The sequence below is a fragment of the Amblyraja radiata genome, chromosome 13 (genome assembly GCF_010909765.2).
Source record: "Amblyraja radiata isolate CabotCenter1 chromosome 13, sAmbRad1.1.pri, whole genome shotgun sequence".
Taxonomy (NCBI): Eukaryota; Metazoa; Chordata; class Chondrichthyes; order Rajiformes; family Rajidae; genus Amblyraja; species Amblyraja radiata.
The window spans coordinates 38,056,271-38,078,040 of NC_045968.1; the positions used below are offsets into that span (position 1 = coordinate 38,056,271).

General features: G+C 43.4%; 1 protein-coding gene across 1 annotated transcript; it reads left to right on the forward strand.

Annotated features, from left to right (window-relative positions):
• The first annotated feature begins 8,302 nt into the window (after window positions 1-8,302).
• LOC116979890 (succinate receptor 1-like) lies at window positions 8,303-17,668 on the forward strand. Its single transcript, XM_033031824.1, has 2 exons — window positions 8,303-8,437; window positions 16,457-17,668. Exons 1-2 carry the CDS (start codon window positions 8,435-8,437, stop codon window positions 17,432-17,434), a joined length of 981 nt encoding a protein of 326 aa, XP_032887715.1. The 5' UTR covers window positions 8,303-8,434; the 3' UTR covers window positions 17,435-17,668.
• Window positions 17,669-21,770: the final 4,102 nt, after the last annotated feature.

Below are 21,770 nucleotides of genomic sequence, written 5' to 3' on the forward strand. Positions count from 1 at the left end.
TACTGGGAATGACACAATTCAATGTATAGATACTGAAAAGCTGTCTGATATACTGTGGGTTTCCTCATTTTGCTTGTTGGAGTTGTATTTTCATTAATAGGAGCATATAATGGAAGGTCAACTGAGTCCCACTTGTTGCAAGCAGAGTTAAAGCTAGGTTTTCCCCCATATAGTCCCGATAACTCTGATCAAAACTAATTCATGTTAATCCTTTATTTTACTTCCAGGCTGGAAGAGGACATGGCAAGTTCGGTTGCTTAATGGGTTTTAATGTCTAAATGTTTTCTGCGTTTCATAATCGTTCAAGAAGCATCTGGTAGAAATGCAGCGGAGATGTGGAAGCTGAAGAAAGTTACGAAATCCCAACGAAGAATCAATAATTGCTGGAGTTGCTCAACGATTGAGCAACTTTAGTGGACAGAAAGAATTCAGTTCAAGGTTCATCATCAGAAACATAAAAATGAAAAACGGACAACCTACTGTATGTGTCACATTGTTATAACAATGAACTGCAGATGCTGGTTTACACAACAGGACACAAGGTGCTGGTGTAGAAACAACATTCTGGAGTAACTCAGTGGGTCAGACAGTATCTCTAGAAAAAAGGAATAGGTGACATTGTGGGTCGAGATTCTTTTTCAGACTGAACTCTGAACAAAACTAATTCATGTTGATCCTTTATTTTCATGTTGAGGTAGAAGGGTCTGGAACCGAAACATCACCTATTCCTTTTCTGCGGAGATGCTGTCTGACCCGTTGAGTTACTCTAGCCTTTTGTGTCTATCTTCAGTGTAAAGCAGCATCTGCAGCTCCTTCCTGCACACAAGTGCTGGAGTAACTAGAAGACAACAGATGACCTCAGTCAAGGTTGTTCCCTGATTGGCCGATTGTTGGCTGGAGGTGGTGTGAGCCCAAGAGGGATATATCGTTGTGAGCTGTGGAAATTGTGAATAGACTTTTAGTGGAGGAAGGGGGAGGGGGGATGGGGGGAATGGGGGGAATGGGGGAGGTGTTTGTTGAGGTTACCTGAACTTAGTGAATTCAACATCCATACCTCTCGTTCTGACTAAGACCACAAGAAATCGGAGAGAGTTACGTACGCATCCTAGTCCATCACACAAACCGGACAGCACATTACACCCCCCCCCCCCCCCCCCCCCCCCCCCCCCTCTCCCTGACACATCTTCCATTGACTCCATCTACACTTCACACTCACTTGGGAAAGAAAGCAGCCAACAAAATCCAGGTCTGAAGGAAGGTCCTGACCTAAAATGTCACCTAGTCACATATCCATGTTCTCCAGAGATGCTGCCTAACCTGCTGAGTTACTCGAGCACTTTGGGTCTTTTTGTGTAAACCAGCATCTGCAGTTCCTTGTTTCTACATTTTGACTACTCCACTGCAAAATCTCCTCAAGGTATGGCTACCCTGAAGAAGTTCTCCACCTCGCTTGAATCTGAAGAAAGGTCCCAACCTGACATCATCTATCCATGGTCTTCAGAAATGCTGCCCAACCCGCTGAGCTATTCATTTTACATAATGATGGACTGTTCTCATCCTGGTCATTCCTTCTTCTCATCTCTGCCATCGAGCAGAAAGCACGGAAGCCTGAAAGAACATATCACCAGATTCAAAATTAATTTCTTCCCCACCATTATCAGATCCTTGAACGTATCTCTCATATTCTAGTGATGAATTTCCTAATGTTCCATTCTACCATGTTCCATACCCTGCACTATCTTTTAAAATCTGCCCTTTCTCATTGCTGTAACACTATATTCATCACCCTGTTTATTTTTGATTTTACACTACCTGACATATTTATGTATAGCATGATATAGATACAGCATGGAAACAGGCCCTTCGACCCAGCGTGTCCACTCTGACCATCGATTACCCATTCAGGCTAGTTCTACATTATCCCACTTTCTCATCCACTAGGGTCAATTTTACAGAAGCCAATTAACCTATAAACCTGCACTTTTTGGGGATGTGGGAGGAAACTGGAGCACCCGGTGGCAACCCAAGCAGTCACGGGGCGAACGTACAAACTCTGTACATGGACAGCACCTGAGGCCAGGATTGAACCAGGGTCTCTGGTGCTGTGTGGCAGCAGCTCTACCAGCTGTATCACAGTGGATCAGAGTGAATAACAGCAGTGTTAAAATTCCAACAGTGGGCGTCATGTCAGCAGTTATCAATGAATAGATGTAGAGTAAGTTATTTGCTCGAGGAAAAAGTCCACTTGGGTTAGCGATTCTAGAGATGGTGGAAGCGGTAAAGTGCGGGATCCTGATCAGAGAAATGAACAGTGTCAAAGGCAGCAGAATTTATCACGCTGAGAACAAAGCAGATGACTATGAAACCTCTTCTGCTGACTGAATAGCTGGCACAGTGGCACATCAGTAGACTTGCTGCCTTATAGTGCCAAAGACCCAGGTTCAATCATGACTACGGGTGCTGTCTGTATGGAATTTGTACATTCTCTCCATGACAGCGTGGGTTTTCGCCTGGTGTTCCGGTTTCCTCCCGCACTCCAAGGACAAGCAGGTTTATAGGTTAATTGGCTTCTGTTAATTGAAAATTCTCCCCAATGTGTAGGATAGAGCTAGTGTATGGATGATCGCTGGTCGGCACGGGCTCAATCGGCCCAAGGGCTTGTTTCCGCGCCGTATCTCTAAAGACTAAAGTTTAAAGTTTAGAAAAGCATGATCGTTAAAATACACCAAATGTAGATCAATGGTTAAAAACACACAAAAGTTGTCAAAGCTAAAAAAAACACTTCGGAAGTCGTTAACATTCTTAACTTCCTAAATTCTGAACTAATTTCATACCATCAAGGTGAGATAGCAGAATATTTTTCAAGGAGGCGAGAACTAGTTGGAGCCACAAGGTACTGCAAAGTTGGAATCTTGAGTAAAAGACAAGGTGCTGGAGTAACTCACCAGGTCAAGCAGCATCGGTGGAGGAAATGGATAGGTAACGTTTTGGGTCAGGATCTTTCTTCAGATTTAGACCAGGCATGAATATATATATTTTTATAAAAAGTTTCAGCCTCTATTTATCCTGCCAACAACAAGGGAGCATTCCTGAACTACTGCATAGGAAGGAACTACAGATAGACTCAAAATGCTGGAGTAACTCAGCGGGTCAGGCAGCATCTCTGGAGAGAAGGAATGGGTGACGTTTCGGGTCGAGACCCTTCTTCAGACTAATGTCAGGGGAGTGGGTGGGACAAAGACAGAATGTAGTTGGAGACAGTAAGACTGGTGGGAGAATTGGGAGGGAGGAGGGGATAGAGAGGGAAAGCAAAAGCTATCTGAAGTTAGAGAAGTCAATGTTCATACTGCTGGGATGTAAACTACCCAAGCAGAATATGAGGTGTTGTTCCTCCAATTTGCGCTGGGCCTCAATCTGACAATGGAGGAGGCTCAGGACAGAAAGGTCAGATTGGGAATGGGAGGGGGAGTTAAAGTGCTGAGCAACTGGGAGATCAGGTAAGTTAAGATGGACTGAGCGGAGGTGTTCAGTGAAACGATCACCGAGCCTGCGCTTGGTCTCGCTGATGTAGAGAAGTTGACACCTGAAACAGCGGATACAATAGATACAGTAGAAACTGCAGATGTTGGTTTACACCAAAGATAGACACAGAATGCTGGAGTAATGCAGCGGGACAGGCAGCATCTCTAGAGAGAAGGAATGGGTGACGCTTCAGATCAAAACCTTTTTTCTAAAGAAGGGTCGCGACGTGGAACATCACCCATTCCTTCTCTCCAGTGATGCTGCTTGGCCCACTGAGTTACTCCAGCATTTTGTGTCTAACTTCATAGTCCTGAGCTACTATCTACCTCATTGGAGGCTCGGGACTATCTTTGATTGGACTTTACTGCACTTTATCTTACACTAAACATTATTCATGTTATTTCCTTCCTCATGGCTCGCTGTGATCATGTATTGTCTTTCCATTGACTGGTTTACACGCAACAAATGCTTTTCACTGTACCTCTGTACACGTGACAATAAACTAAACTAAACTAAACTAAAGTATCACTTCTGCACTGGAGCATTGAGACATTTTGGCAAATTCTTCAACCTGCGACAGCATGTCGTCACCATACTATTCCACGTATTCCACAGATGGGAAAGTGATGCTGAGATTATTAATAAACTGAAACCTCAACCTAAAGTTACAGAGTAGCCACAGTCTTATTAAAAGGTGGAGCAGGCTTGAAAGGCCAACAGGCCTACACTTGCCCCCAATTGATATCTTCTCATCAATCCAGTCTCTCACCGTGTTTCTGATTACAAGCATTGATTAACGTAGCCTGGATAACTGGATAACTGCAAGATTCAGATATTTCCAAGGCTAAGCACAAAGTTAAGTTTTGGTTTACCTTTGAGATACAATGTGGAAACAGGCCCTTCAGCCCACCGAGTCCACGCCAACCAACAATCACCCCGTACACTAATTTAGACTTCAGACTTTAGAGGTACAACGTGGAAACAGGCCCTTCAGCCCACCGAGTCCACGTCAACCAACAATCACCACGTACACTAGTTTAGACTTCAGACTTGAGATTACAGCATGGAAACAGGCCCTTTGGCCCATCAGGTCGCCACTGACCCACAATCACCCTGTACACTAACGAAATCCTACGTACTAGAAACAATTTACAATTTTACCGAAGCCAATTAACCTACAAATCCGCATGTCTTTGGAGTGCGGGAGGAAACTGGACCACCCAAAGAAAACCGCGCAGTCACCACCCGTAGTGATGATCGAACTTAGGCCTCTGATGTGGTAAGGCAACAAATCTACTGCTGAGCCACTGTGCCGCCAATATCTTCTGTTCTGGTGGAACTCCATGGGTCAGGCAGCATCTGCGGAGGAAATGGACAGATGACTGTAAAAAATGCTGAAAGGATTACCAGGATGTTGCCAGGCCTCAAAGGTCTGAGCTACAGGGAGAGATTGGGCAAGGTAGGATTTTATTTCTTGGAGCGCAGGATGTTGACTGATTTCATAAAAGTGTAAAAAATCACGGGGGGGAGGGGGGGGGGGGGGTGATAGATAGGGTGAATACACAGAATATTTTACCTAGAGCAGGGGAATCAAGAACCAGGGGACATAGGTTTAAAGTGAGGGGAAAGACTTAATAGCAAGCCGAGGGACAACATTTTCACTCAGACGGTGGTGGGTACATGGAACGAGTGGTCAAAGGAGGTAGTTAAGGCAGGTATTTAAAAGACACTTGGATAGGCACATAGATAGGAAAGGTTGAGAGGGATATAAGCCAAATGGAACTAGCTTGGAGGGGGATCTTGGTCGGCATGGACAAGTTAGGCTACAGTGCATGTTTCCGGTGCTATGTCTCTGTCTCTATGAAAATTTGGATTGGGAGCCAGATACAGGCTACCCTTTCCAAGGCGGCTCATCCTAACGAGAATTATGCACTAGCTCTCCCTTGGAGTCATCTCACTACATAAAAGGTGTTTCATAAAGAAGGTTATCATCATCGTTGACATGTAGAAGAAAGATCAAGAGAATCTTTGATCTGCAAGTGATCTTTCATCTCGATGTTGACTGGAAAACTGAAGGAAGGGATTAAACCACGAGACACCTGTCTATAAACATAACGTGTAAGCTGCAAGTAGACTTTGTATTTTCCAAATCAAGGATCTAAATTTATATTTAACCTGTTTAATTGAGAACATTTTCCTCATTAGTGAAACCAGGCAGGTGAGTTTACAGGTGTAAAAAGGAAGTGGAGATGCAGGTTTATTCCGAAGATGGACACAAAGTGCTGGAGTAAGTCAATGGACCAGGCAGCATCTCTGGAGAAAAAAGATGGATGACATTTCAGGTCGGAACTCTACTATAGTATTTACAGGTGTTTGCAGGTCCTGTTTATCGTCTCAGTTTCAGATTTATTCAAGGAAGTGGCATAACTGCTACTAAAAAAAGCAAACCTCTTAACCCAACCAACTGTTCGTCTCACCTGGTGTCAGATTTTGTGCCGACCTCTATGCTCAGTCAGTGCAGTACTCCCTCTGTGAAGATTTGAAGGCAACCATATCGCACTTTTACATCAAGCCTTTAAATTCCGCCTCCTTCTTCCAGTGTCCACTCTGGACCCATCACACATTGGGGGCACAATGCCACTGTGTGGCCATAGCCAAGCAGAAGCACTGTCCAATGCATGCCCGTAGGTCCAGTTTAGTTTAGTTTAGTTTAGTTTAGCTATTTAGCGTGGAAACAGTTTTTCACTGTACCTCGGTGCACATGACAATAAACGAAACCAAACTAAGCTAAAACAGTCAAGTCAACCCACTGAGGCTGCACTGACCAATGATCAGTTGTACACTAGTTCTATCCTACACACTAGGAACGATTTACAGAAGCCAATTAACCTACAAACTAGCACACCTTTGGGATGTGGGAGGAAACCGGGGCACTTGAGAAAGGCCACGCAGTCACAGGAAGAATGTACAAACCCCGTACAGACAGCACCCGTAGTTAGGATCAAGCCGAAGTCCCTGCCGCTGTTTGGATGATCATGAGATGTTGGAACTTTCTTCCTTATGGGCGTGGAGGTGGAGAGCATCTTTGAATACCTTGAAAAGGGAGGTGTGTGGATTATTGATAAACAAAGAGGTGGAAGGTTTCCAAAAAAGGGCACAAAGTGCTGGAGTAACTCAGCAGGTCAGACAGCATCTCTGGAGGACATTCGTGCTATTGAGGGAGTGCAGCGTAGGTTTACAAGGTTAATTCTCGGGATGGCAGTGCTGAGAGAATGGAGCAGCTGGACTTGTATACTCTGGAGTTCAGAAGGATGAGAGGGAATCTTATTGAAACATATAAGATTATGAAGGGTTTGGACACGCTAGAGGTGGGAAACATGTTCCCGATGTTGGGGGAGTCCAGAACCAGGGGCCACAGTTTAAGAATAAGGGGTAAGCCATTTAGAACTGAGACGAGGAAACACTTTTTCTCACAGAGAGTTGTGAGTCTGTGGAATTCTCTGCCTCAGAGGGCGGTGGAGGCCGGTTCTCTGGATATTTTCAAGTGAGAGCTAGATAGGGCTCTTAAAGATAGCGGAGTCAGGGGATATGGGGAGAAGGCAGGAACGGGGTACTGATTGGGGATGATCAACCATGATCACATTGAATGCCGTTGCTGGCTCGAAGGGCCAAATGGCCTACTTCTGCACCTATTGTCTATTGTCTATAGGACCACTCACACCCCAAACATTCTGTCTTCTCCTCTCTCCCATCGGGCAGAAGATGCCAAAGCCTGCAAGCACACACCATCAGATTCAGGAAAAGCTAGCTACCTCCTGTTATCAGACTTTTGAATACACTTCAATGCTCAGGATGAATTTGCCATCTTTCAGTCTACCTCATCGCAACCCTTCCACTTTATCTGCACTTTCTCCATTCAACATTACATTCTGCAATCTGTTTATTTTCTCTTCTGCACAACCCAATGTTTGGTACTCCTGTTTGGTATAATTTGACTGGTTAACACGCAAAACAGTTTTTTACTGTTATATGAATAAACAAACATGCTTATAGAATGGAGATGAGGAGGAATTTCTTTAGCCAGAGAATGGTGAATCTGTAGAATTCATTGGCAAAAACAGTTGTGGAGGCCACATCATTGGGTATTTTTAAGGCAGAGATTGACGGATATTTAACAGTGTCAAGGGTTATGGGCAGAAGGCAGGAGAATGGGGTTGAGAAGGAAAAATAGATCAGCCATGATCGAACAATGGAGCCGACTCGATGGGCTGAATGGCCTAATTCTGCTCTTCTGTCTTATGAACTTATGATCTCGTGAAAAATGACAATAATAATAAGATCCAATGTCCACAACCATCTGTGGCAATGAATTCCACAGATTCACCATTCTCTGGCTGAAGAAATTCCTCCTTATCCCCATACTAATAGTAAATCATTTTATTCTGAGGCTGTGCAAGTATCCTCTCTCCATCCACTTTCATTATTCGGTAGGTTTCAATGAGATCCCTCCTCATCAATCTAAACTGCAGCGAGTACAGGCCCAGAGTCTTCAAACACTCCTCATCGGTTAATCGGCAGATCGTCCAGTAATTGGAACCTTCCACCTGCTTTGACCAAAACATCTTACTTCACTTTTTTGCTTCATATGTGGGAAGCCATCACTTCTTCTTCTTGGCTTCCACCTTCGTTTTGGAGGTGGAGCCTCAGTGTGTATTTTAATTTGCTTAACATCAGCCCCGTCAATTAAAGCAGATTGCTGATGTTTCTGTGCAGAATCTACATCTCGTTGACCCACATGGTCTTGTAACATTGACTTTTAAGCTGTCTCATTTAAAGGAAGCATTGCACTTGCCAGGTAACCTCCTGAACATATAATCCACAGCTACAGGGTACTTACTTTCAAGACAAAGTCATGGTACGTGAATATTTCTGCTTCGTCTTTATTGTGGCTACTTAAATTTGTTAATCCACCTATTGTAAAATGGATTAGAAATGTATGGTGGGGTTACAGAAACAAAGACACCGGGCAAATCAGCCGAGATAAATATTGGCCAACTGATTGGGATTTGTTTGAGGAGTTCATTCTCGGTTTGGTCAAAATGTTTAAAGGGCAGTTGAACAACCTTTGCTGAAGTAATTATAATTACACATCATCCTTCATTGTTCTATGGGGACATCCTCCTCTGTGTATTTTCCCTGGATGCTTGAGAGGTCAAGTCAAGTCAAGTCACTTTTATTTCTATAGCACATTTAAAAAACAACTCTCGTTGACCAAAGTGCTTTACATTGGTGGAGGCACTAACGTTATACAACAGTGGTTCATAGATTAAGTAATACGTAAATACATAGATGAGTTTTAAGTCTCGACTTAAAAGAGTCGATGGAGGGGGCAGTTCTGATGGGAAGAGGGATGCTGTTCCACAGTCTAGGAGCTGCAACCCGCGGTCGCCCCTGAGCTTATGCCTAGACTGCGGGATGTTCAGTAACCCCAAGTCGGCCAATCTGAGAGACCTGGAAGTGGTGTGGTTGGTAAGCAGACTTTTGATGTAGGTGGGGGCAAGCCCGTTAAGGGCTTTGTAAACATAAAGAAGGATCTTGAAATTTATTCAGAACCGCACAGGGAGCCAGTGGGGAGAGGCCAGAATCAGGGTGATGTGGTCCCTTTTTCGGGTGCCCGTCAGGAGTCTCGCTGTGGTGTTTTGGATCAGTTGCAGATGGGACAGGGATGATTGGCTGTTGCCAGTGTAAAGGGAGTTGCAGTAACCGAGGCGGGAGGAGATAAATGTGTGGATGATCTTTTCAAGGTCATCAAATTGGAGGAATTGTTTTATTTTAGCTCTTGTCCGAAGCTGGAAGAAGCTAGCTTTTACCACAGCATTGACTTGTCAAATTTCAATGCTGAGTCAAATATCACGCCAAGGTTTTTGACGTGAGGTTTCAGTAATGGGTTAAGGCTTCCGGCTATTGTAATGAAATCCTTCAGAAGGGCAGAGGGGACAACATCGAGGGGGCAAGTAGTAGGTTTCATGGTGGTGACCAGTTTTACAAGGGAGAGTAGAGTAACAGGTTGGAAACTGTCTGATTTTGAAGAACAGACCAATGAGACAGCCAGGTCACGGATGGGAGGGGAAATATTCGATCTGATGTTCTTAACTTTGCTGGTGAAAAATGTAGTAAATTCCTCGCACTTAGTGGTGCTGGGGGCAGGACATATGATAGAGGTGATGGTACTAAAAAGGATCTTGGAGTTATGAGCGTTTTTGGAAATAAGGGTGGAAAAGTATTTTGTTCTTGCAGATTTTACTACTTTCTGGTATTTGTAAAGATTGTTTCTCAGAAGTTCAAAGGAAATTTGAATCTTATCAGGTTTGTACTTCCGTTCTGATTTTCTGCCCTCTTCTTAGGTGTCATTGAGGCACAGCCAGCCTTTAGGCTAAGGCTTTTTCATTTTAAGAGGAGCAACAGAATCCAGGATGGAAGTATTGAATAAAAAAATGAGGTCGTCGGTGCTGAGATGGAAGGGAGACGCCTCAATAGTGCAGATGTCGAGGGCGGCTATGAGAGCCTCAGAGGACTTACTGGCAGTCGAAGAGTTTACGTAACGGGAGTAGCGAGCAGGAAGATGGGATTTACAGGGAGAGAAAGGCAGAGATGCATCGAATATAATTGCACTATGATCCAGACAGGCAGGCATTGATAATTTCTGTATTACACGTTGGGAGACCAGACGAAAGCACTAGATCTAGTGTATGGCCAAGCTTGTAGCCAGGTTTCTGTGAGCAGTAGGAAGTCCAATCCACGTGTATTATTGTGTGTTCACGCACTCCTGGTCAGGCTAGGTTACAGGGATTAAATAGGTCATTAACCCTTTTAAATGTCAGTGAAGACCTAACCACAGTGGAATAAGATCACAATCACACATAGACCAGACTTTAGACTTTACTTTAGACTAAAGAGATACAGCGCAGAAACAGTCTTTTCAGCCCACCGAGTCTGCACTGACCAGTGATTCCCGTACACTAACACTATCCTACACACTGGGGACAATTTTACAATTTTGCCAAATCCAATTAACCTACAAACCCGTACGTCCTTGGAGTGTGGGAAGAAACTGGAACACCCGGAGAAAATCCACGTGGTCATGGTGTGAACTTGCAAACTTCATGCAGGCAGCACCTGTAGTCAGGATCGAACCCGGTTCTCTGGCGCCACCGTGCTGCCCTACATAAAGCCTGATGGAGATTGACAAAAGATGCCATGCCTCAGGGACACTTTTCCTAATGTCCACTATTTATTTGAACAGAAAGTGCTGCAGGAACTCAATGGGTCAGGCAGCATATCTGGAAGACATGGATAGGCTACATTTTGCATCTGAACCCTTCTTCAGACTCCTGACCTAAAACTTTATCATTCCAGCATCTGCAGTTACTTGTGTGTCCACTTTTGAATTCTGAATTCAAACTCACAAGGTCCTCTGGCTGGATTTGAATCTGTGGCATCCATTCGGCTGGGGTAGACCAGTTTTTTCTTTGTCAAAGATGCTCTTGGCTGAAAACTGCAGCCATTGCCTAAAATGCCATTTTTGTATCTGCCTGCACTGCGCTGTCAGGAGTAGTGGTGGAGGCAGATGGAATAGTGGCATTAAAGCTTGGCACATGGATATGCAGGGAATGGAGGGATATGGATCACGCATAGGCAGAGAAGATCTGTTTATTCAGTTTAATTTAGTTTAGTTTAGTTTAGTTTAGTTTAGTTTAGTTTAGAGATTCAGCACGGAAACAGGCCCTGCAGCTCACCAGGTGCATGTGGACCAGTGATCCCCGCACATTAACACTATCCTGCACCCACTAGGGACATTTTTTACATTTACCAAGCCATTTAACCTACAATCCTGGACGTCTTTGGAGTGTGGGAGGAAACCGAAGATCTCGGAGTAAATCCAAGCAGGTCACGGGGAGAACGTACAAACTCCGTACAGAATATTGTGGTATTATGTCATAGATGTTGTGAGCTAAAGGGCCTGTTCCTGTGACGTACCTTTCAAGGTTCTAGGTTCTATGTAGAAAATTATGTTCAATTGGTTTGGAAACTCAAATTGACTTGGTGTAAAGGGGAGAGGCATAGACAGGATAGAGAGTCAGAACCTTTTTACCAGAGTGGAAATGTCAAAAATGAAAGGACATAACTTTAAGGTCAAAGTGGCAAAGTTTAAAAAAGATGTGTGGGTCAAGATGTGTGGGTCAAGATGTGTGTGTCAAGATGTATGGGTCAAGATGTGTGGGTCAAGATGTGTGGGTCAAGATGTGTGGGTCAAGATGTGTGGGTGCCAGGGGTGGTGGTGGAGGCAGATTTGTCAGTAGCATTGAAGAGGCTCTTAGATAGGCATGTGGATATGCAAGGGATGGAGGGATATGAATCACATGCAGGCAGAGGAGATAGGTTTATCCTGGCATTATGTTCGGCACAGACATTCCATTTCTGTGTTGTGCTTTTTAATGTTCTATGTTAAAAGAAAAGCTTAATTCCTTTCTGGCCTTTTTCATCTGGGCCGCTTCATCATCTTGTCAACATTTAGCAAATTGGATCAACTTTTAGTTCTTACAAAACAAGATTCCTAATACAAATCTATGAACATTGAAAATACCCAGGAGGTTCAAATGCATCCGTTAATAAAAAGCGCAATAATTTAGCTAGAATTTTTAACCAAATTCTTTATTACAATATTATTCCATGCAAGTTATGGCAGACCAGAGGATTTGCAAGCTTTAAACATCGCTAACTCAAAAACTAGATGGTAATGTAAATATTGAGAGAAATGATTCCTCAGACCTGTTACAACAAGACCTTTTTAAATAGAATTATTTTTGCCTTTAATATAATTGTTGAACAAATTAGTGGAAACTTGGTACAGGCGCCACCCATTTTTACAGAGGGATGTTATGCTTTTGAAAAGCAGCGCAAAATTCAAAAATGCATAAATTAAATATATAAGCTGCTCTTTTGCCAGCTGTAAATTTGAGTGTGTTATTCAAAACAAACAATGGTTCAATGGTTCTTTATTGTCACGTATGCACACAGCACAGTGAATTTCTTTTGCACAACCACAAATGTACGAGTGCGTAATTCAGGCTTTGGTATTAAATGATTTCTATTAAATTAAATCATTACATTATTTCTAAAACGCTTAAATCAAACAGGCATAAACATTTTGTTATTGCCCCGGGTTCTGAGAAATAGTTTTGTGTGCTATCCAGGCAGATCGCACCATACATGAGGGCATCAGGTAGTGTAAAGAGAAAATAAACAGAGTGCAGATTGGAGTGTTAGGTTATGAAACACATTGTTAAAAAACAAGATATTGCAAGCTGTTGAAATGCAGAAGTTTACTGCAGGATGTGCTGCAATGGTGACCACCACAAGGTTTTTTTTTTTGTAACAGTATTTGATTGCAGCACTTTTTCAACGCTTTTTCTCAACTTAACTGCCGTTTTATCTCCTTCTTCTTAGGCCATGGCACAAAAATCCCCAAACTTCCAGCTGCTAGTCTCTTCAATTTCTTCTTTACTTACATATTATGGAACATAACGAGGCTTTTGTTGTAGAATGAGAGCGTGGAAACAGGCCCTTCAGCACACCTTCTCCACGCCAACCATCGATCACCTGTTCACACTGGTTCTATGCTGTTCCACTTTCTTATCCACTCCCTACACAAGGGGAAATTTACAGGAGCCAAATAACCCACAACCCTGCACATTTGTGGGATGTGGGAGCAAACCGGAGCACCCGGAAGAAACCCACCTGCTCACAGAGAGAATGTACAAATTCCACACAGAGAGCACCCGAGGTCATTATCAAACCTAGGTGTCTGACGCTGTGAGGCAGCAGTTTTACCAGCTGCACCTCTGTGCTACCACTAGGGTCCTTATCAGTTCTCAGTAGAGCAGTCTAGTCTTTGACAATTCCACCTGTGAGAAAGGTTCTGGATATCTGATCTATGCCTCTCATAATTTTATATACATCTACCAGGCCTCCCCGCAAGCTCCAAGCAAAACAATCCAGGTTTCTCCAACATCTCCTTCTAGGTAATACCCTCAATTTCTGGCAGCATTCTGGTAAGACTCTCTTGAACCCTCTCCAAAACTTCCATATCTTTCCTGTAATAGGGTGACAAGAACTGCATGTAATACTCCAAATGCGGTCTAACCAAAGTCCTATGAAGCTGCAACGTTGTGTAAATGTTGTGCAGCCCAGCACTTTATTCCTTGGAGCATAAGAGACTGAGGGGTGATCTTACTTACATACAGTAGGTCAATAAATCATGAAGGGCTTAGATAGGGTGAATGCACACATTATTTTACCCAAGGCTGGGGAGGCAAGTACTGGAAGGCATTCATTTAAATTCAAAGAGAAAAGATTTAATAGGAACCTTATGGGCATCTTTTTCACACAGACTGTGGTGAGTATATGGAACAAACTGCCAGAGGAGATAGTTGAGGCAGGTACCATAACAACATTTAAATAACACTTACACTGGTACTACATTCTATCTTTGTCATGCACACTCCCCTGACATCAGTCTGAAGAAGGGTCTCGACCCGAAACGTCACCCATTCCTGCTCTCCAGAGATGCTGCCTGTCCCGCTGAGTTACTCCAGCATTTTGTGTCTACCTTTGATTTAAACCAGCAACTGCAGTTCTTTCTTACCAGGATGGGAAACGTTTAGAAAGATATGGGCCATATGGGGCTAGCTTAGATGAGGCATCTTGGTCAGCATGAATGATTTGGGCCAAAGGGCCTGTTTCTATGCTGTATAACTCAATGAATCTTTACCCTTTATATACCCCGTATCCTTTATCTGTACACTGTGGATGGCTTGATTGTATTCATGTATAGTCTTTTCTTTGACTGAATAGCACGCAACAAAAAGCTTTTCACTGTACCTCGGTACACGTGACAATAATATAAATTAAACTAAAAATCTTTGACCTTATGCTGTCCACCAGCCTCTTACATATGTTTAGCAGGAGAAAACAGATGTGTTGGATCAGTATTGAAGACCCTGTATGGTAATGCTAGATTTACACTTTACTGATACAGTGCAGAAACAGGGCCCTTAGGCCCACCGAGTCCATGCTGACCAACGATCACCCCATACACTAACACTATCCTACACACTAGGGACAATTTACATTGTTTTCTACTGAAGCCAATTAGTCTTTGGAGTGTGGGAGGAAACCAGAGCATTCGGAGAAAACTTGCATGATCACAGAGAGAACGGACAAACTCCACATAGACAGGCACCCGTGGTCAGGATCGAACCCGGGTCTCTGGCGTTGTAAGGCAGCAGCTCTACCACTGTGTCACTGTGCCGCCCCTTATTGCATCGTGTTAAGTATTTGCTCATGAATTTCAATGGTTCTCTTAGCCGTTCATTAAACAATACTATGTTACTGAGCTTTCAGCAAAAATTAAGATGAAAGACACGACTGCCTGCTGCTGAGAGGATCTCGATCGTCTTTTTAATGTCCTTTGAATAAAACATTAAACCACGGCCCACATTCTCAACCTGATGCTAATGTTCCCACAGGATTATTTTGAACAAGAGCGGCGATGTTTAGTTTAGTTTAGTTTAGTTTTGAGATGCAGGGTGGAAACAGGCCCTTCGGCCCATCAAGTCCATGCCGACCACGATCCCCGTACACTAACACTATCCTACACACTGGGGACAATTTACAAATGTTACCAAAGACAATTAATCTACAAACCTGTACATCTTGGAGTGTGGGAGGAAACCAGAGCACCCGGAGAAATCTCCGTACAGACAGCACCCGTAGTTGGGATCGAACCCAGATCTTTGGTGCTGCAAGGTGGCAACACTACCGCTGCATCACTGTTCCATCGGCGTTCTTCAGGCAAGAACAGGCAAGTGTTAATTATGAAAATGATGGTACCTGGTCATTATCAAGCTCCTATTGTGAAGTGTGCAGAAGGTATCAACTGCTGTATTTTTAACAGCCAGTACAGTGTTCCCTCACTGCTGTACTGAAGGTGGCACAGAGGCACAGCTGGTAAAGCTGCTGCCTCACAGCACCAGAGACCTGGGTTCCATCCTGAACTCGGGGACTATCTTTGTGGAGTCTGCAAGTCCTCCCAGTGAGCGTGTGGGCTGCCTCTTAGGGCGAAAGGAATCCAGGGATATGGGGAAACATCAGGATCGGGGTACTGATTTTAGACAATCAGCCATGATCATATTGAATGGCGGTGCTGGCTCGAAGATCCGAATGGCCTACTCCTGCACCTATGTTTCTATGTTTCTATCTCTGGGTACTCCGGTTTCCTCCCACATCCCAAAGACCTGACAGTCTGTAGGTTAATTCGCCCTCTGCAAAATTGCCCCTCATGTGTGGGGAGTGGATAGGAAAATGGGATAACATGGAACAAGTATGAGCAGGTGACAGATGGTCAGCATGGAAACGTTGAGCTAAGGGGCTCGTTACTGCACCGTTTCTCTTGCCAGAAACCCAGGTTCAATCCTGACTATGAGTGCTGTCTGTAAGGAGTTTGTACGCTATTCCTGTGACAGCGTGCGTTTTCTCCGGGTTCTCCGGTTTCTTCCCACACTCCAAAGACATACAGGTCTGTAGGGCAATCGGCTTTGGTTAAAATTGTAAATTGTAAATGATAGTGCTAGTGTACGGGGGATAACCGGTCAGCGCGGACCCGTTGGGCGAAAGGGTCTGTTTCCATGCTGTATCTCAAAAGTCTGTATCTCTAAAGTCAGTCAATCAATATCTTCAGGTTTGATTACACGCCAAGGTTCAGGGCAGAGATTTGTAGCCAAATTCTATTTTTGAGCATTTCTTTCAAATGTGTTATCCATGCTACTTTATGAGGCTACTTCAATTAACCTTATTCCCTCTTTGTAATTTCCAGGCAGAAAATGAGGAATGTTCATCCATCAACGAAGATATTGAAAATTACTATCTCACGTCCATGTACAGCATTGAGTTCATTGTGGGACTCATTGGGAATGTTACTGTGATAAGTGGTTACATCTTTTGCCTGAAGAAATGGAAATGCAGTAACATCTACCTCTTCTTCCTCTCCATCACCGACCTGTTATTTATATGCACACTTCCCATGTTTGTAATCCAGTACGCAAACAACAGCGAGTGGTTCTACAGCGACCTTTCCTGTAAGTTTAGTCGGTACTTCCTCAACTCCAACATGTACCTGAGTGTTCTCTACCTCACCTGCATTAGCATCGACCGCTACCTGTTGGTGCAGAACCCAACAAAACTTTACTGGTTCCAAAGAAAGCAGACGGCAATCGTGATCTGCTTCGTCTTGTGGATCTTTGTCAGCTTGGAGTTGATACCCATGTTCACTTTCATTGGGCCAAAAAACATTACGGACAACGATGAGCAGATAATAGTCTGCATCGACTACGCCAGTTCGGGGGATGCCAAGGCCAGTATGATTTACAGCATGTTCCTCACCATTGTGGATTTCATCCTCCCACTCTGCGTGATGGGCTTCTGCTGCATAAAAACAGCGACGAGCTTAAGGAAAATCAGTGCCAAGCACCGCAGGAACATTAAGCTGGAAAAGCCCCATCGCCTGGTTATACTGGCGCTGGTCATTTTCACGGTACTCTTCACCCCGTACCACATCATGCGAAACGTCCGCATTGCCTCCAGGATGAACAGAAACCAGACCTACTGTGTCCGCAAAGGCGTGAAGGCCGCCTACGCCATCACAAGGCCCATTGCCTACCTAAGTTCGGCCATTAACCCCATCTTCTACTTCCTGCTCGGTGACCGATTCAGAGAGATTCTCCTCAGGAAATTGCCATTCATCGGGCCAAAACTGATACCTTTGCGGTCTTCAACAGCAAGCACTATTCAGTAAGGGGGACTTTCCCTCAGACTCGTCAGGAATAAAATATTTTACCAATTAATTCCCAAACTTTTTTGCTTTGACCGCTGCCGGAGTCGGACTTGGATGTCAATTCTCCATGCTTTCCCTTTACATCTCATGCTACCTCAACAAGGCCACCAGCATAATCAAAGACGAGTGGCACCCGTCGGGCAAAAGGTATAGAGGTGTGAAAACGCACAACTCCAGATTCAGGGGCAGTTTCTTCCTGGCTGTTATTAGGCAACCGAACCATCCAAACAACAACGAGAGGGCAGTCCTGAACTGCTATTTATCTAATTGGAGACCTTCGGACTATCTTTGATCAGACCTTACTGGCTTTACCTTGCACTAAATGTTATTCACATTATTCCCTTTATCATGTACCTGTACCTTGTGCATGGCTTGATTGTAATCATGTATTGTCTTTCTGCTGGCTGGTTAGCACATAACAAAAGCTTTTCACTGTACATGACAATAAACAGAGCTAGACTAAACTACATACCATTTGCTTGACTTATTAGTAATTGTAATGCACTATGACTGAGATGCTTGTTCAATTGTATTGTATTCCCCCCACCCCCCTGATGATCATCCATCTAAGTGTTGACCAGGCTTATGTCAGCTCAAGATTAAACGAAACTGCAGATGCAGGAAATCTGAAATAAAATCAGACCATGCCAGAAACACTCAGCAGGTCAGGAAGAATCTGTGGAAAGAACGAATGAGCTCACGGTTTTGTGTCAAAGAGCCTTCATCAGAACTGGGAAAGGAAATAAGAAGTTGGTTTTAAGTTGCAGAAAGGATGGGAGGATGGGAGAGGGATGTGGAGATAAAAGGGAATTTCACTGGGGGTCATAGAGTTGTACAGCATGGAAACAGACCCTTTGACCCAACTCATCCTTTCCAACCAAGATGCCTCATCTAAGCTAATCCCATTTATCCATGTTTGGCACATATTTCACGAGATCTTTCCAACACATGTTCCTGTTCAAACATCTTTTAACATAAATTTATCTAGACACAAGAAACTGCAGATGCTAGACACAAGAATCCTGCATAGAATACATAGTGCTGGAGTAACTCAGCAGATCAGGCAGCATCTCAGGAAAATATGTATAGGCAACGTTTCAGACTCCGAAGAAGGGTCCCGTTCCAAAACGATGTCTGTCCATTCCTCCAGAGCAGCTGCCTGACCGGCTAAGTAACTCCAGACTGTGTTCTACTCTAAATAAAATCTTTCTTCTAGATGAGATTATTTGTAATGCACTTAAGAGCGAGTAGCTGATTTTCCCATTTACTCAGCTGTTAGACAGTATTTCTTAACAAAGGGGAAAAGTATACATTGAATTAAAATCATTCGTCATCACTTGTACCATGTGATTTTTTATTGTGATATTTAACCTGTATGAGCAGACATTTTATATTGATACTAAATTTAAATTAGTTTCAGTATATCGTACACTATCTCTATCTTTCATTCCAAGATCCGCAATATGATATAATGTTTCGATAAAATATTGTGAAACTGCAAATTTCTCTCCAATGATGCCTGAAAAGCGTAGGCACAAATGGCTGGAGTAACTCAGCATCTCTGGAGGAAAGGATTAGGTGATGTTTCGGTCGGTTGGGGGCGCTGCGAGTCGGCTGCCCTGCCAGCAGCGTGTTCGTTATTTCGACTATTTTTTGGGGTTTTTTTGGTGTGTCCAAATGTTTGTTTTAGTGTCTCTCGGTGTGTCTTGTGTGGGAGGTGGTGGAGGGGAAAAGGGGGAAACCGTTTTTCCGTCGCTTCCTCGACGGAGAGGCAACTTTTTTTGTGTCGCTTCTCCGCCTCCCCTCTCGTGGCCTGGCAGCTTGGATTGGAGCGGCCTTTCCCAGAGTCGTGCCCGGAGATTCAGCAAAGGACAAAGGACAAAGGGCATTTATTTGTCACGTACACCAATTGGTGTAGTGAAAATTGTCTTGCCATGCAGCACACAGATAAAGATAAGACACAACATTAAAGAATTGAACAATAAACATAAAAAACATCCCCCCACAATGGTTCCCATTATGAGGGAAGGCACAATGTCCAGTCCCCATTCCACCCATAGTCGGGCCTATTGAGGCCTCCGCAGTCGCCGCTATGGGGGCCGATGTTACAGGCCCTTCTTCGCCGGGTGATGGTGCTCCGGCGTCGGGAGAACTTTCTCAGCGGCTTGGGGCACCTGGAATGGCCGCTTCCTTACTCGAGGCTGCGGGCGCAATGTGGACTTTTCCATCGTGGAGTGGGTGACCCTTGCCGGGGGTCACCAGAAAGGAATGCTCCGATCGCTGGCCTGGTGACTTTGGCATCGTGGGGCTGTGGTCTGCGGAGCTTCCAGCCACGGGCATGGCATGGGCTTTCCATCCGGAGCCTGGGATCCCGTGCCGGGGATCGCCAGAGAGGAGCTCCGATCGCCGGCCTGTGGCCTAAGACATCCTGAAGCCGCGGTCTCCGGTAGGAGGGTGGCCGATTCGGGAGCTCCAAGCCACGGAGTGTGTTACGCCGTCCCAACGTCGGAGTTTCGATCATCCTGACGAGAGGGCCTGTACATCCGGTCGTCAGTAGTGGTGACTACGGAGGGTTCATGGCCCCGACCACGGATGATCGGGGAGGAGGACTTTGTTGCCTTCCACCACAGTGGAGAATGCTGTGGTGGATGTTTGTGTTGAATTCTATTGTGTGCTTTGTGTTCTTAGTTTCAATTGTATCACTGCATGGCAAATTCATTTCACTGTGCCTTAATGGGTGCATGTGATGAATAAATTTGTATTGTATTGTATTGTGTTGTATTGGATTGGATTGGATTGTACTAGATCCATCTTCAGACCCGAAACGTCACCTATTCCTTTTCTCCAGGGATGCTGCCTGAGCCGCAGAGTTACTCCAGCTCTTTCTGTCTATCTTCGGTTTAAACCAGCATCTGAAGTTCCTTCCTACACAAGCTGAGAAGCTATAATGATTTGTTTTGATTTCAAGGTTCCTGCATTTGGTATTTTGTTTTATCGTTATTTAGGGGAAAATTCTGTTCTTGAGATGCCCCTGGCCACAACAATTTGGATTTAACAAAGCATAGAAGAATAGATTAGGTGAATGCACAGAGTCTTCTACCCAGGGTAAAGTTATAGAGTCATAGAAAACAGAAATAGGCCCTTCGTCCCAACACCGTCCATGCCAACCAAGATGCTCCAACTACGCATTCCATTTGCCTGCATTTGGATCCATATCCCTCTAACCTTTTCCTACCCATGTACCTGCCCAGCCAAAGCAATCTAAAAGTAAAGGTCATTGGTGAGAAGAGAATGATTTAATACGAACCTGAGGGGCAACCTTTTTTTTCAGATGGTGATGGGTGTATGGAATGAGCTGCAGAGGATTTAGTTGAGGCCTGCACTATTATCTATCTATCTATCTATCTATCTATCTATCTATCTATCTATCTATCTATCTATCTATCTATCTATCTATCTATCTATCTATCTATCTATCTATCTATCTATCTATCTATCTATCTATCTATCTATCTATCTATCTATCTATCTATCTATCTATCTATCTATCTATCTATCTATCTATCTATCTATCTATCTATCTATCTATCTATCTATCTATCTATCTATCTATCTATCTATCTATCTATCTATCTATCTATCTATCTATCTATCTATCTATCTATCTATCTATCTATCTATCTATCTATCTATCTATCTATCTATCTATCTATCTATCTATCTATCTATCTATCTATCTATCTATCTATCTATCTATCTATCTATCTATCTATCTATCTATCTATCTATCTATCTATCTATCTATCTATCTATCTATCTATCTATCTATCTATCTATCTATCTATCTATCTATCTATCTATCTATCTATCTATCTATCTATCTATCTATCTATCTATCTATCTATCTATCTATCTATCTATCTATCTATCTATCTATCTATCTATCTATCTATCTATCTATCTATCTATCTATCTATCTATCTATCTATCTATCTATCTATCTATCTATCTATCTATCTATCTATCTATCTATCTATCTATCTATCTATCTATCTATCTATCTATCTATCTATCTATCTATCTATCTATCTATCTATCTATCTATCTATCTATCTATCTATCTATCTATCTATCTATCTATCTATCTATCTATCTATCTATCTATCTATCTATCTATCTATCTATCTATCTATCTATCTATCTATCTATCTATCTATCTATCTATCTATCTATCTATCTATCTATCTATCTATCTATCTATCTATCTATCTATCTATCTATCTATCTATCTATCTAT